At 47.1% G+C, this 13,333-nt stretch overlaps 1 protein-coding gene across 1 annotated transcript in view; it reads right to left on the reverse strand.

Moving 5' to 3' along the window:
- FRAS1 (Fraser extracellular matrix complex subunit 1) overlaps positions 1-13,333 on the reverse strand; it is a 523,356-nt gene that overhangs the window by 230,629 nt on the left and 279,394 nt on the right. Inside the window, 4 exon segments of the mRNA XM_060247149.1 lie at positions 5,809-5,982; positions 7,372-7,512; positions 8,252-8,392; positions 12,922-13,065. Coding sequence (XP_060103132.1) covers positions 5,809-5,982; positions 7,372-7,512; positions 8,252-8,392; positions 12,922-13,065 — 600 coding nt within the window.

Consider the following 13,333-nt stretch of genomic DNA (forward strand, 5'->3'; position numbering starts at 1 on the left):
TAGAGGTAACCAGAACCCCTTAATACATTTTTGCTATACTGGATACAGCCCTGACCTGTATAGCTGATACTAACCCAAAATTGTCAGAAGCTAAAATCCCACCCGACAACCTGGGATAACAATTCATATTAAAGGAAATTAAAAACAAAACAAAACACTGTGAGCGTTTTCGCACTCACCTTCAGCCGGCGCGACGCCCCTCTTCACCGCGCAGGATCTGCGCGGATTTCGCACTTAAAGCCTCGGAGCAGCCGAAAGAGCCGGAAACTCCCGGCGCAAAAGCCGCGCAAACGGAAACTGCTTTTTGGCGGTTTACGTTTGCGCCGCAAAAGCGCCGGGAGTTTCCGGCTCTTCCGGCTGCTCCGCGGCTTTACGTGCGAAATCCGCGCAGATCCTGCGCTGTGAAGAGGGGGGTCGCGCCGGCTGAAGGTGAGTGCGAAAACGCCCTGTGATTATACTGGCTAACATCGTTCAGTAAAACTTTTTTTAAAAGTCATATGAACATATGAAGCTGCCTTATACTGAATCAGACCCTTGGTCCATCAAAGTCAGTATTGTCTACTCAGACTGGCAGCGGCTCTCCAGGGTCTGAAGCTGTGGTTTTTCACACCTTTTTGCCTGGACCCTTTTTTGGAGATGCCAGGGATTGAACCTGGGACCTCCTGGGACCTTCTGCTTACCAAGCAGATGCTTTACCACTGAGCCACCGTCCCTCCCCATAAGTCTTTTGTACATATTATTAAGAAGTACAATTTTGCAATATTACAAAGAAAAGTCCATCCAATCAGCCACTGAACTGTAACAAGAGGCTGATTACTTTGAAGGACACAAAAATACCCCCAAGGAAGACTTCTGATGAAATGAGCCTACATCCGGGTGCTCACTGGATGGGCTTTTCTTGGCAATATTGCAAAGTTGTGCTTCTTTATGTGTACAAAAGATTTATGTGACTTTTTAAAAAGTTTTACTAAATGCTGTTAACCAGTATATCACAGTGTTTATTTTTTAGATCTCAGAAGCTAAGCAGAGTCAGACCTAGTTAGTACTTGAATGGGAGACCATCACAGGATACCAGAGTTGCTATGCAGAGGCAAGCAATGGCAAGCCACCTCCTGAACATTTCTTGCCTTGAAAACCCCAAAAGGGGTTGCCAGGGCTTTTTTTGTAGCAGGAACTCCTTTGAATATTAGGCCACACACCCCTGATGTAGCCAATCCTCCTGGAGCTTACAGTAGGCCCTGTACTAAGAGCCCTGTAAGGAATTCTAGCAGGACCTCCTTTGCCTATTAGGCCACACCCCCTGATGTAGCCAATCCTCCTGGAGCTTACAGTAGGCCCTGTACTAAGAGCCCTGTAAGCTCTTGGAGGATTGGCTACATCAAGGGGGTGTGGCCTAATATGCAAAGGAGTTCCTGCTACAAAAAAAAGCCCTGGGGGTTGCCAAAAGTCAGCTATAGCAATTTCCACTACCACCACCACCATACTAGATACAAAAGAACTACAGTGCCTTCTGAGAACAGCTAGATTAGAGTACAATAGCACCCAAGTCCAATAAGGTTTTCAGGGGATAAGTTTTCAAAGGTCACAGATATCATAATCAGATACTGGGTGTGTTCACACTACATGGGAGAATGCATTTTGCAGCTGGATTTTTTTCTATTCTCACACAGTAAAAATCCAGTTGCAAAACACATTATTTAGCGTAGTGTGAGCATGCTCACTGTCTGTACCGACTGTGATTTATCTTGATAGCGTTATTTGAAGATGGGCATGGGTAGGCAAAACAAGGCCAGGCCCTGAATGATAACCAAAAAAGTTAACACGGCTTACCTGTAAAACAAAATCAAGGCTTGGTACTTATGGGTCAAAAGTAGAAAGCAGCTAAATTAATAGCATGCAGGCTTTCTATGTTCATCTTAGAGCCAAACAGGGTGCATAATTTACAGACTTTTGTTCACGCTATTTCAAACAGGAGTTGGCCACACTTTCTCTCAGAATTTAGGACTGGTCAGAACCAAAGACTCAAGCCATGTTTAATGAAGCTTAGCTCAATTACATATCTGTCTAGAACTAAAAAGCACTGCCCACCCCTCATCTCGCCAACTCTTTCTTAAATCATTCCTGGGATTGAAAACTGGTTAGGCAGGGATGCCGGCAGTCTCAGAATTATCACTCATCTCTAGACTATTTTTATTTACTTATTTATTGGATTTATAGCCCGCCCTCCCCGCCAAGGCAGACTCAGGGCGGCTCACAACAACAAAAGCATTTACAATTCTAAACTTCAACAGCTAAAGCATCGAACAGATTAAACAGTAAACAATTAAAACGATTTGGTGCTAATATTGTTAATTTCCAGTGTCTTCAGCACTCTCTTGGGTATCCTCATATACTACTACAGTTGAAGGCGAGTCGAAACAGCATTGTCTTGCAGGCCTTGCGGAACTGGACAAGGTCCGGCAAGGCTCTTACTTCTTCCAGGGGTTGGTTCCACCAATAGGGGGCCGCTACAGAGAAGGCTCTCTTCTCTGGTGGTCTTCAATCTTGCCTCCCTCTGCAGAGGGAGACTACAGAGTTTCGTTGGGGAAAAAACGGCTGTTGCGGGGGGTTGGGGTGGCCTCTATGGCATTGTTCCCCACTGAGGTCCCTGTCCTCCCTAGGCTCCATCCCCAAATCTCTAAGAGTTACCCAACCTGCAGGGCTTTTTTTGTAGCAGGAATTCCTTTGCAAATTAGGCCACACCCCTCTGATGTAGCCAATCCTCCGTGAGCTTACAGGGCTCTTCGTACAGGGCTTACTGTAAGCTCACGGAGGATTGGCTACATCAGGGGTGTGTGGCCTAATATGCAAAGGAGCTTCTGCTAGAATTCCACCCCTGGGCCACACACCCCTGATGTAGCCAATCCTCCAGGAGCTTACAGGGCTCTTAGTACAGGGCCTTCTGTAAACTCCAGAAGGATTGGCTACATCAGGGAGGTGTGGCCTAATATGCAAAGGAGCTTCTGCTAGAATTCCACCCCTGGGCCACACCCCTCTGATGTAGCCAATCCTCCATGAGCTTACAGGGCTCTTCGTACAGGGCTTACTGTAAGCTCTTGGAGGATTGGCTACATCAGGGGTGTGTGGCCTAATATGTAAAGGAGTTTCTGCTGCAAAAAAAGTCCTGCCAGCCTAGATCTGGCAGCCCTACCCTGCCATCCCCTGCCAGTGGCAACCAGAGAAAGGGTCACCACAAGGTGTCAGATGCAACCACTATTCAAATCAGCTTTTGAAAGCTGCTGTGAAAGAAGGTTGGCAACAAGGAATGCTGCACTTTGGAGGCCTCTTTGTGCTTCCAATGGGACACTGTGGGCTGGATTTAAATATACATGGCGCTGGCTGTGCCAAGGAACTCACCCGTGGAATTCTGCGCTTGTACAGCCGCTCACTTGCACCGGGAAAGACAGGCTTAGTTAGCACGCCTGAGATCCATTGCTCAGGCAGCTGTTGCGTTAGCATGCTAATTAAGCAGGTGTGCTAATTAAGCAAGCCAATTAAGCACCTAGATGAGGAGCAACAAGAAGCAACAGCAAGCCGGTCAGCGTTTTGCCAAGGCGCAACAATAAGGAAAAGCAGGCTGAGCGGCACTTTGAATGCCAAACGACGTCCTTATGTTGGGATATAAACTAATTTGGGAACACTTGAAAAGCCCAACCTGTAAAAGCTTTTGGTTGCTGTTGTTTCTTTCTTTAAACCAGTCCCTTGGGCTACAGAGCTTAGGAAAATATAGATGGTTTCCTTCCCTTATCCTCGCAACACATCCGTGAGGTAGGTTAGCCAAAGGGTCTATTCCAGGGGTGGCCAAACTATGGCTTGGGAGCCACATGTGGCTCTTTCACACGTACTTTGTGGTGCTCGGAGCCCCCACAGCTCCGTCGGCCGGCTTGGAGAAGGCATTTGTCTCTTTAAATCGCTTCTCTAAGGCAAGCCAGCCAGCAGCTTGGAGAATGCATTTAAAGTTAAAGTTGCTTTCTTTCCACCTCTCTCTCCCACATCTATTTTCCTTCCTTCCTTCCTTCCTTCCTTCCTTCCTTCCTTCCTTCCTTCCTTCCTTCCTTCCTTCCTTCCTTCCTTCCTTCCTTCCTTCCTTCCCTTCCTTCCTTCCTTCCTGATCTGATGTTCATGTCTTGAGGCTCTCAAACATCTGACATTTACTCTATGTAGCTCTTATGTTAAATAGGTCTGGCCACCCCTAGTCTATTCACACATTACAAAGTCTATTCCTGTTATGACCATGATGCATGGGAAGAGGCCACTCTCACTGAGACCATTCTCCCAATAAAAAATGTCTTCACTATGGTTACCTACCTCCAGGTAAGACCTGGAGTTCTTTTCAAATTACAACTGATTTCCAGACTACAGAAATCAGTTCTTCTAGAGAACACAGCAGCTTCCAGGAGCAGTCTCTATGATATCCCATAGAGCCTAACAGACGTTTAAGTCCCTCATCAGGCACTATCCCCAAATCTCTTGGCATTTCCCAAGAGAGAGGGGGCAATCCTCATGAAGTTCTTATTTGCCATGTAGGGAAAACATATGTATCATCTCAACCAAGTGAACGGTGGGCCATTGCAGATCAGAAAAAAAAAACAGCATGGGAGAGGGCAAGCACAAGACCTCTTGTTCCTGTGCTATCCCAATCCAGATCAGTTACCTGAGAATTAAGTATGGAGCGCACAACACCCAGCACACATATGATCAACAGGGACCTACAACACTGGGTGATACACAAGTTCTGTGTAACACGGGAATTATCCCTGAGAATGTGCGACCGCTTCAAGACCATCATGGGCACTCAATTAAATTGCTGAGCAGTCGGGTTAGAATGGATAAAAGGAAGTACCGTACTTCTTCACCCAAAGGGTGATTGACACTTGGAATTCACTGCCACAGGAGGTGGTGGCGGCTACAAGCATAGCCAGCTTCAAGAGGGGATTGAGTAAATATACGGAGCAGAAGTCCATCAGTGGCTATTAGCACAGTATATTGTTGGAACTCTGTCTGGGACAGTGATGCTCTGTATTCTTGGTGCTTGAAAGGGGCAACAATGAGAGGGCTTCTAGTGTCCTGGCCCCACTGGTGGACCGCCTGATGGTACTTGGTTTTTTTGACCACTGTGTGACACAGAGTGTCGGACTGGAAGGGCCACTGGCCTGATCCCACATGGCTTCTCTTATGTACTTATGAACTTCACAGCACACTAGCCATGTTGGATCAGGCCAATGGCCCATCCAGTCCAACACTCTGTGTCACAGAAGAACATAAGAGAAGCCATGTTGGATCAAGCCAATGGCCCATCCAGTCCAACACTCTGTGTCACACAGTGGCCAAAAAACCCCGAAGTGCCATTCAGAGGTCCACCAGTGTGTCTAGAAGCTTGCAGAATATGAAGAAGATGATGAAGAAGATATTGGATTTCTATCCCGCCCTCCACTCCGAAGAGTCTCAGAGCGGCTCACAAACTCCTTTACCTTCCTCCCCCACAACAGACACCCTGTGAGGTGGGTGGGGCTGGAGAGGGCTCTCACAGCAGCTGCCCTTTCAAGGACAACTTCTGCCAGAGCTATGGCTGACCCAAGGCCATGCTAGCAGGTGCAAGTGGAGGAGTGGGGAATCAAACCTGGTTCTCCCAGATAAGAGTCCACGCACTTAACCACTACACCAAACTGGCTCTCCTGGGGGACTCAATATGGGTTTCCAAGGCCCTCACAAACAAGCTTATCAAGGCATGAGAATGAATTTATCGCCTCAGGCAATTGCTTGCTTTACCTCTGCATACCCCATCGTTACTGAGGTAGAAGTGCGCTTTGCATTGGGGTAGACAGACACCAACGTGTGTCCCGCCGAGGTTCTCTTCTGGTTGCAGGCTTTCCTCTGGCTTTGCGCACCGTGTGCAGTGTAAATATTCTGGGCCAACACACTCACGGCACGATGCATGGCAACCTGCGTAACGAGAAACAGACTGTGAAGCCTCCCAGAAAAAGCTGTACGATTTCTGCAGGAGAATGAGAAAGGCTTTCTACAGTTCCAAGGATACCCTAAAATAGGGGTCCCCAAACATGGTGCCTGCCAATATCTTTCCTGGCAGCCACCAAGCATTTTTAGGAAGCGGGTGGGCCCAGATGCAGCTCCTACACAGCAGGGCTTCTGTTTGGCCACTGGCGATCTGATTGGATGAGCAGATTAAAATATTAGAACAAAGTTCAAGTCCAGTGGCTCTTTTAAAACCAACAAAGTTTCATTCATAGTATAAGCTTTCGTGCGCATGCACACTGAGAGCCAGTTTGGCACAGTGGTTAAGTGCGGGGACTGTTATCTTGGAGAACTTTGTTCGATTCCCCACTCCTCCACATGCGCCTGCTGAGGTGATCTTGGGTCAGCCACAAGTTCTCTCGGGGCTGTTCCTCTCAAGAGCAGCTCCTGTCAGAGCTCTCTCAGCCCCACCTACCTCATGGGGCGTCTGTTGTGGGGAGGGGAAGGGAAAGGAGATTGTAAAGTGCTCTGAGATGCCAAGTAAATCCAATCTCTTCCTCCTCCTCCTCCTTCTTCATGCAAAGCAGGTACTCTACCATAGGGGCCTGCGCGTGGGAGTAGGCGACCTAGGCAATTGCCTCGGGCACCAGCTCCCAACAGGGGCACAGGGCTCGCGCTGTCCCTGAACCTCCGACTGGACGCTGGGTCGGAGGAACTCCCTCAGCCCCTCAGCGCTCAGAAACAACGTGCTTTCAGGTTTCGGCATTCTCCTCTTGAGAACACTGAGGCCTGAAAGCACCGCTCGTTGTTTCTGGGCACTGAAGGATCAGAGGAACTCCCTCAGCCCCTCAGCGCTCAGAAACAACAGCGCTTTCAAGCATTGGCGTTCTCCTCTGAGAATGCCGAGGCCTAAAAGTGCCACTCATTTCTGGGTGCTGAACGGTCGAAGGAACTCCCCCGCTCCTTAGTGCCCGGAAACAGTGCCCAGTCAGGTGACTGACGTGATGACGTCACCTCTGGGTGACTTCCCCCATGGGAGGGGGGTGGGCACACGTCAGGGTTCTGCCTTGGGCATCAGAACCCCACACACCGGCCTTGTCTACCATTGAACCAGGGGCTCTTCCCCATATTTCAGTATCCCCCCCCACACACACACACACCTTAAGCATTTATTCTGGCACAATTGGCCCAAAACTCTCAAGGTCATTGTATTACAGATGAGTAGATACATCATGAGAAGACAAGTCTAACTGAAAAAGACAGTAATTCCAAGAAAAGTTAAAGGCAGTAGGAAAAGAGGAAGACCCAACATCAGATGTTTCTTTAACAGGCTGAAGCAAAAGGCAAATCCTTGGTTACCTTTGCAAACAGTGTGATCCTGGTAGAAGCCCTCTCCGCAGACTGACAAGCACTGACTCTGACGCAGGGTCAGAGGGTAAGAACAAGAAGTGCACTGAGCAGAGAGAGGACCGGTGCAGCTGGCACACGAGCTGTGACAAGCTGAAAGAGGAACAAAAAGGGTACGTGGATCATTTGTCATTCCAATTGCATTGTTATCTACCCGTCCGGTACAGTTTTATACCTTCTTTCCTCCAAGAAAGAGAAGCGCGCTTGGTTCCCACTTCCCCAATTTCACCTTCACAAAAAAACACCGAGACATAGGCTAGGCTGATGGACTAATTATCCTATCCAGCAGGGCTGTTCTTATATTGTTATTTCGTCTGTAAGGAAGGAGACAATAGGGAGGAATCCCAACCTATCATCATCATTACGTCAGATGATGTGGGGGAGGAAGGTAAAGGAGATTGTGAGCCACTCTGAGACTCTTCGGAGTGGAGGGCGGGATATAAATCCAATATCTTCTTCATCTTCTTCTTATTTCTCCTGCTGGTCTGGACAGCAATGGCGGGGGCATCATCAGGAGCCGTTCCACCAAAAACAGGCAATTGTCAACCCTAGTTCTGGCTTGTTTCCAGCCCTTCAGGATTCTGTGTCAGTCCCGCTGCTCACCATAGGACTGTTCCCCAAATTTCTGAGAACCTGGCAGGAGTGGGATCAACAGCTATATATCCTGCCCAGCTATTAAGACAAAACTTGCCCTTAAAGTTGTCTTTAAATTTACAAAAGGCCCAATAAAATCCTTTTCTTTTCTTTTTTTTTTTACAAGGACCTGTTTAGCATCTCTAAAAGGTCACCGGAAAAGTTACAAGAGAAAGTTCCATGCTAAAACTGTACTTACCTCTGCATCTCCGAGAACTATCTACATAGTAACTCTGGGGGCATTCCAACATGCAGTCTCCACCATGCAGAACTCGGTCAGAAACACAGGTTAAACATCTGGGATGGTCTGGGTAGCACGTTTCACACGTTTCGTTGCAAGCTAGAAGATGGTAATTCCAAGAAGGGGAGAGAGGAACATACCAATGAATATCATATTTAATTTTTACATTTCTGTGCCGCCTTTCCACCCATATAGGGCTCCCAAGGTGGCAAACATCAAAGGCGGCCAAACTTCTTAATGTAAGAGCCACATAGAATAAACATCAGATGTTGGCGTGCCGCAAGACAGGAAGGCAGGCAAGTGGATGGAGAGGAGAGAGGAGGGAGAGGCAGAAAGAAAGTAACTTTTAACTTATAAATTTAACTTATGAAACTCCTGTGAATTTTCCACCTTTTGGAATGAATGAAATGCCTTTTAAGGTTTTTCTAACTAAAAATGTATAACATTTTTTTTCTGATGGAAAAATTGGGAAACTTGGGGAATCCCAGAAAAAAAATTATTTTGGAACTAGTGAAACATACAAAGATGCAGTGTAGCAGTTAACCAGCTCTCTCTCGCTTTAATATTTGCTCTATCTGCATTTTTTGTGGAAAACAAAAATGTATATATTCTCAAATTTCATAGTATGTCAATTAATACAATTTTATATCGGGATTCCTTGGGAACCCTTTCAAGTGGATACCTTACTGTACACTGTATACAAAAGTGTGAATTCTTAGTAATTATTCTATGTTTATCTTCAGGATATTTATTGTCAATATTTATTTTAATAATTTTGGCCACTGTAACCTTTGGTTGTTTTCTATATATACCACCTGGAGGTTGGCAACTCTACTTCGAAATTTCTGAAAATGAGACATCTCTAGGCAAACAGAGAAAATGGTTACCTGTGGTTTGTGAATTCAAACGTTACAAACTATACAGGGTTTGAAGAAACCTTAGAAATCACGCTTTAGTAAGATGTTTGAATGCAGTCACAAGGTTTGCACACATCTTGAAAAAGGCTCCAGCGGTTTTATTTTCCCCCCTCACTCACTCCCTCATTTGCTTTCTTCCCGCATCTCCCATCCAGGCCAGCGACAGCCTTTAATCAACATGCTGCTGAAGTATTACACAACTGGAAAGTAACTGTTGACAAGGTTTGTGTCTGTGTTTGGGGTGTTCCCCCCCCCCCCCCGCTCACATGTGAGCGGGTTTGTCAGACTCATTTTATTTTTATTCTTATTGCCACTCCAAAAGCAAAATAATCTCCCATCTTTCACCATCTGGTCCTTTTAGAACAATCAAGTGCTTTTTTTCCCTCAAAAGGAGCAGCATTTAGCACCAAACATTTATACTATGGGGTGTGGATGGTTTATGAAATGTGGACACCCAAATAATATAATGTTTACTTGTCTGCCTAAACCAGGTTTCACAAAGAGGGGTAACTAGCCCTGAGGGAAGAGGGAAGATTTTATAAGTGGTGTTGCAAATTTTGGGGGGATTTTTGCAAAACAAGTTGCCAACTTAAAGCAGGCTCTACTATAACAGCAGCCAGACACAGAGGAATTATATAGATGAAACTTTTCTTGTCTCTTTTCTCTCCTTGCCTTGAAAGCCTTCACCAGCTTTACTGCTATATGTCAGAAGGGCTGCCAGCTCTGGACTGGGAAAGTCCTGGAGATTTGGAGGGGGGAGCCTGGGAAGGGTGGGATTTGAGGAGGGGAAGGACCTCAGCAAAGTATAATGCCATAGAGTCCACCCTACAAAGCCACCATTTTCTCCAGGGGAACTGATCTCTGTCATCTGGAGGCCAGTTGTAGAAGAAGAAGACAACAGTAGGTTTATACCTTGGTTTTCTCTCTGAATCAAAGTGGCTCACAATCTCCTTTTTCTTCCTCCCCCACAACAGACACCCTGTGAGGTGGGTGGGGCTGAGAGAGCTCTCCCAGAAGCTGCCCTTTCAAGGACAGCTCTGCGAGAGTTATGGCTGACCCATGGCCATTCCAGCAGGTGCAAGTGGAGGAGTGGGGAATCAGACCTGGTTCTCCCAGATAAGAGAGCTCTGGCTGACCCAAGGCCATTCCAGCAGGTGCAAGTGGAGGAGTGGGGAATCCAATCTGGTTCTCCCAGATAAGAGAGCTCTGGCTGACCCAAGGCCATTCCAGCAGGTGCAAGTGGAGGAGTGGGGAATCAAACCCGGTTCTCCCGGATAAGGGTCTGCGCACTTAACCACTACACCAAACTGGCTCTCAGTTGTAATTCCAGCTCTCGTCACCACCTGGACGTTGTCTTAAAGATCTCTCCAAATAGGTCTAGTATGTTGGAAAATGGGAAGGCATTTGGTTCCTTTACACCAGCACAAATCCAGTTGAAAATATAGCAGCAGGGTAAGTGATTGCAACATACAGATTGAAGGAAGGCAAGAAGCCTCAATAAATTTCTAGCGAGTGGTCAGTGTAAACGCAAGGTTTCTGTGAACATCTGAAGTTGCCTTGTGCTGCAGCTGCACTGCTGATTTATTGACCCCAGCGCCGTCTGCACTGACTAGCAATTGCCTTTCCCAGTTTGTTTTTCTTTTTTAAGCAGAGGTTTCAGGTACAGGATTTGGGGCCTTCCATATGCAACATGTCTCAAGTGGCGCAGTATTACTTAGAAAGCCAGGCAGGACTCTGTAGGGTTGCCAGATCCCTAGTGGGGACGGGGGATCTCCCACCTCCTGTGGGTGCTCCCTGCCACCGCTCAACTGGCCAGCAGGGGGGGGAATGGTGCCAAAACAGGGTAGATGTCAGCAGCAGTGTCTCAGTGCATTGATATCACTCCCAGTGCACTGGTCTGCCAAGGTCAGTACTGTCCCTCTAGGGTCTCAGGCACAAACTACCTGGTCATTCAAGCTAGAGATACCTGGGACCTTCTGCATGCAAAGTGGATGCTCTGGAGGAGGAGGAGGAGGAGGAGGAGGAAGAGGAGGAAGAGGAGGAAGAGGAGGAAGAGGAGGAAGAGGAGGAAGAGGAGGAAGAGGAGGAAGAGGAGGAAGAGGAGGAAGAGGAGGAAGAAGAAGAAGAAGAAGAAGAAGAAGAAGAAGAAGAAGAAGAAGAAGAAGAAGAAGAAGAAGAAGAAGAAGAAGAAGAAGAAGAAGAAATTGGGTTTATATCCCACCCTCCACTCCAAAGAGTCTCAGAGCGGCTCACGATCTCCTTTACCTTTCTCCCCCACAACAGACACCCTGTGAGGTAGATGAAGATATTGGATTTATATCCCGCCCTCCACTCCGAAGAGTCTCAGAGCGGCTCACGATCTCCTTTACCTTCCTCCCCCACAACAGACACCCTGTGAGGTAGATGAAGATATTGGATTTATATCCCGCCCTCCACTCCGAAGAGTCTCAGAGCGCCTCACAATCTCCTTTACCTCCCCCCACCCCCCACAACAGGCACCCTGTGAGGTAGATGAAGATATTGGATTTATATCCCGCCCTCCACTCCGAAGAGTCTCAGAGTGGCTCAAGATCTCCTTTACCTTCCTCCCCCACAACAGACACCCTGTGAGGTGGGTGGGGCTGGAGAGGGCTCTCACAGCAGCTGCCCTTTTAAGGATGACCTCTGCCAGAGCTATGGCTGACCCAAAGCCATGCTAGCAGGTGCAAGTGGAGGAGTGAAGAATCAAACCCGGTTCTCCCAGATAAGAGTCCGCACACTTAACCACTACACCAAACTGGCTCTGGCCCAAATGATATATTGGGGGCAGTGCTTACTTATTAAAAAATAGAGGTCCAGGGATACTGGGGTATGAGAAACCTGGTTTTTTAATCACATCAATACAGGAAGCTGCAGATAAAGCTTCTAGATGCTCAGTAGGCAGGGAAACAGACTCTGTACATGCTCAGAAGCAGGCCTCATTTTGGGCAGGAGCTCACAGGAGTGGAGCATCGGAACCTCTAAATTTTATTGTGCTCTTTCTTTGTTACCCAACCCCCCCCCCCCCCCCCCCGCTCCCAAATACTTGCTTCTGGGCTTCATTGTTCAAACCCCCTGTGAGAGTTTTGCTGAACTCTAAGATTTGACAAACTTTCTAATATTTTCCCCCACAAAAAATGGGGGGGGGGGAATCAAAACATATAAAGCAGACAGATGGAAATCTTCATCAAACCACTGTGGCCACAGAGGAGAAAGTAATTGAAAAAGTATGATGGGAGTGAGGTTTTATTGTGACAATTACAAGAAGCATTATAAAGTAGATGCTGAGCTGATATAATTTAGTGCACCTTCCGGTGATGTCAAGGGGTGTGTGGCATATGCAAATGAGTTCTGCAAATGAGCTCCAGCATCTCTTTTCCTACAAAATGACTGCTGCTCACAAGTACCATGGAGAGGGGGATTATGAGCAATGCTAAATGTGGGGGAGGGGGCTTTGAGGCCAACAGCGGCTGCAAAAAAATGGGGTTTTTCTACTTATATCCTGGGAGTTTTTACCACCACCACCACCCCCCCAGGACAGGAGAGAGAGGCTCACAAGAGAACTCTAAAAAAGATGGTAGTAAGAACTGCAAATATGATTTGAGAACTCCTGCTAAAAAAATCTCGGTTTCCGGTGTAGATTACTGCCCTGCTCAGAACAAAGGAGGCTTTAGGAAGGCCAAAAGCTTTTACCGCTGCAAATGCCATCCTTGACGTAGAACCCCTGGCTGCAACTAGCAACGCAGTCCCCTTCCAGCAACGCACGAGATGGGTCTTTGCAGGCCAAACAGTTGTTTGCAGCCGGGCCCCAGCAGGACGAGCAAGATTCGTGGCAAGCTGAAAGAAAGAAAAAAAAAGAAATTTATTTATTTATTTATTTACATTAGACTTTTATCCGCAAGCGGACTCAGGGCAGCTCACAACAGTCGTTTACACGATTTAAAACAATAAGTCGATAAAATCTATAAAACATTAATACAATTAAAATTTAAAAACTCTAGCTGATGTCAGGTGGCAGCTCTCTCTCAGTTTAAGCATCGAAGGCCTGTCAAAACAATTCGGTCTTACAGGCCCTGCAGGGCCCTTATGGCCTCCGGGAGAGCAT

The sequence above is a fragment of the Heteronotia binoei genome, chromosome 9, assembly GCF_032191835.1.
Source record: "Heteronotia binoei isolate CCM8104 ecotype False Entrance Well chromosome 9, APGP_CSIRO_Hbin_v1, whole genome shotgun sequence".
In the NCBI taxonomy this organism is placed as follows: domain Eukaryota; kingdom Metazoa; phylum Chordata; class Lepidosauria; order Squamata; family Gekkonidae; genus Heteronotia; species Heteronotia binoei.